Source organism: Sinocyclocheilus anshuiensis, unplaced genomic scaffold (genome assembly GCF_001515605.1).
Source record: "Sinocyclocheilus anshuiensis isolate Anshui unplaced genomic scaffold, SAMN03320099.WGS_v1.1 scaffold160, whole genome shotgun sequence".
NCBI classification, from domain to species: Eukaryota; Metazoa; Chordata; class Actinopteri; order Cypriniformes; family Cyprinidae; genus Sinocyclocheilus; species Sinocyclocheilus anshuiensis.
Genome location: NW_015554119.1, coordinates 1,755,440 through 1,758,139, shown reverse-complemented (window position 1 = coordinate 1,758,139; position 2,700 = coordinate 1,755,440). Strand labels below are relative to the sequence as shown.

Below are 2,700 nucleotides of genomic sequence, written 5' to 3'. Positions count from 1 at the left end.
GTTCTACAGGGACACACACACACACACACACACACACACACACACACACACACACACACATATATATATATATAATTATTTTAGTTTATTATTTTACTATATTAAAATTACTTGAATTGTTAAAATAAAAAATACTACAATGATGGATAAATATTTTATAATTTTAAATAAATACAAATAAAAAAATTAACTATAAATATTACATATATTATATAAATTTAAGACCTATTTATAAGACCATTTTTCTTGTTTGCAATATATATATATATATATATATATTTACACATACACACACACACACACACACACACACACATATATATATATATAATTATTTTAGTTTATTATTTTACTATATTAAAATTACTTGAATTGTTAAAATAAAAAATACTACAATGATGGATAAATATTTTATAATTTTAAATAAATACAAATAAAAAAATTAACTATAAATATTACATATATTATATAAATGTAAGACCTATTTATAAGACCATTTTTCTTGTTTGCATTGTGACATTATTTTTAAGTACATTTTTACTCCAAATCAAGAAAACTAAAATTGTTATTACTATAATGGAAAGAAAATGTCATTCTCAGCTAAAAGTTATACTATTTTTTTCTCTAAAATTACTTTAAAAAATGACAGAATAAAAATGCTTAAAAATTAAAGAGTAAATTAAAAACAGTGCATAAATACTACCATGATACATAATTATTTTATCATTTAAAATAATTACAAAGAAAAAAACAGCATTATATTTATAAAATTAAGACCTCTTAAGACCATTTTACTCTTTTGCATTATGACATTATTATTATTATTATTTAAGCACATTCCTTATTACTGTAATGCAAAAACAAATCACATTTTTATTACTGTAATAAGTAAAATAAATATCATTCTCGTGCAAAAGCTAAAACATTAGCATTAAAGGTGGATACTGATGTCAGGATGTTAGGATCTTTAATGTCCTAAAATAGGCTTATTTTCCAAAATGAATAATATTTGTTTGTTTTTTGGATTTGGGACTTGGACTTTTTCTTGTCTTTCTTGACTTTAGCATTGATGACCAAATGGTCTTACCCATGGGACCAACTGGACCAGGCTCTCCTCTCTGTCCAACACCGTCCTCTCCCTTTTCACCTCTTGCACCTCGTTCACCTAAAAAAAAAAAAGTGTGTGTGTGTGGGGAGGGGGCGTTGTAAAAGTTGAAACATCAAACATTAAGTAAAGTAACATTCAAAAATTAGTTTTGCGGTACCTTTAGGACCAACTGGACCTCTGAGTCCTTCTACTCCATTTTGTCCAGGCATTCCAGGCTCTCCAGGTAGACCTTGTCGGCCAGGAGTTCCATCTTTACCTGTTGGACCAGGTGGACCGGGGCGGCCAACTGAGCTCTTGATATGCGCAGGCTGCATTTGAGTCATGAGGTAAGCTAACTTAGCTGTGAAAACAAATGGAAAGTTTAGGAAATGTAAAAAGACACAGCAAAATAAGTCAAATACATCTTTGCCAAATTAATCTCACCATCCAACTGTTTGGCGAGTTCCTCTTGAATGAGCCGCCGCATTTGTTCCAGTGATGGCGTCTCACCCTTAAAACACGTCGGAATGACGTCATGGTCTTTATTATATCATCAGTGTCACATACTTTCCATTAAAAATACTAAAAGTGGACTCACTCTGAGACCTGGAAGACCCGGCTGTCCTGGAGAACCAGGGGGCCCAGCGGGACCCACTTCCCCTGGGGTTCCTGACATGCCCATCATTCCTGTGTGACCCTTCCTGCCGGGGGACCCAGGGTTACCCGGAATGCCCGGATCTCCAACGGGTCCTTTGTCTCCTTTTATTCCATTATCACCCTACAGAAACAAGCAACACAATAAGTTTTGCATTGAATCAAGAGGTATATGTGGATGGATTGATGGATGGATACCTTTTCTCCCTTTTGTCCTCTGTCTCCTGGTTTTCCTGACATGCCCTATGATTTAAAAAAAAAAAAAAAAAAAAACATGGTTATCTGGAAAATTATGAAAAAAGTGTTCATATAGTAATAATGAATCATCACTCACTTGTTTGCCCTCTGGGCCAATCGGACCAGGCGGACCCTGAGGGGAAAACACAAGCGTAATATAGACCTTCATATCCACTTAGAACTGACTGCTTTCAGCTTCTATAGATTTAGAAGGCTTGTTTGTACAAGGATAAAAGCTTTACTTTGCTAATAAATGTGAGATTGCCATCAGTCCCAAAGCAACATCTTCACTCACCGATGGCCCTTTTGGACCTAGGAAGCCGGGTAATCCTGGACTCCCTGCTTCACCTTTGTGTCCTGGCTGACCCTGAAACATGGTAAAAGTAATCATTTACATTAATTAACTACTGTATATTGCTCTACATACATACATACAAATACATATATAAGGTGTCCTTGTTACACGTTACATGTACAGTACTTACTATTATAATAACAATTCATTATGCATAATTACATGCAAGTAACCCTAAGCCAAACCCAAATCCTAACCCTAACCATATAGTAAATACTTGTCGTTAATTAATATTACTCAGTACTTATATGTATAATTGCACCGTAACAAGGACACCTTAAAATAAAGCAGGGCCGTTTCTAGGCATAGGCGAGCTAGGCGGTCGCCTAGGGCGCCACCAGCTGAAGGGGCACCAATGAACGCACGT

The 2,700-nt window shown here is 34.6% G+C and overlaps 1 protein-coding gene across 1 annotated transcript in view; it reads right to left on the bottom strand.

The window, feature by feature from the left end:
* Positions 1-2,700, bottom strand: part of col22a1 (collagen, type XXII, alpha 1) — a 68,445-nt gene that overhangs the window by 3,042 nt on the left and 62,703 nt on the right. Inside the window, exons 58-64 of the mRNA XM_016462398.1 lie at positions 2,274-2,345; positions 2,076-2,111; positions 1,940-1,984; positions 1,686-1,865; positions 1,532-1,598; positions 1,266-1,448; positions 1,088-1,165 (exon numbers count right to left, since the gene is read on the bottom strand). Coding sequence (XP_016317884.1) covers positions 1,088-1,165; positions 1,266-1,448; positions 1,532-1,598; positions 1,686-1,865; positions 1,940-1,984; positions 2,076-2,111; positions 2,274-2,345 — 661 coding nt within the window. The remainder of the gene's footprint in view (positions 1-1,087; positions 1,166-1,265; positions 1,449-1,531; positions 1,599-1,685; positions 1,866-1,939; positions 1,985-2,075; positions 2,112-2,273; positions 2,346-2,700) is intronic.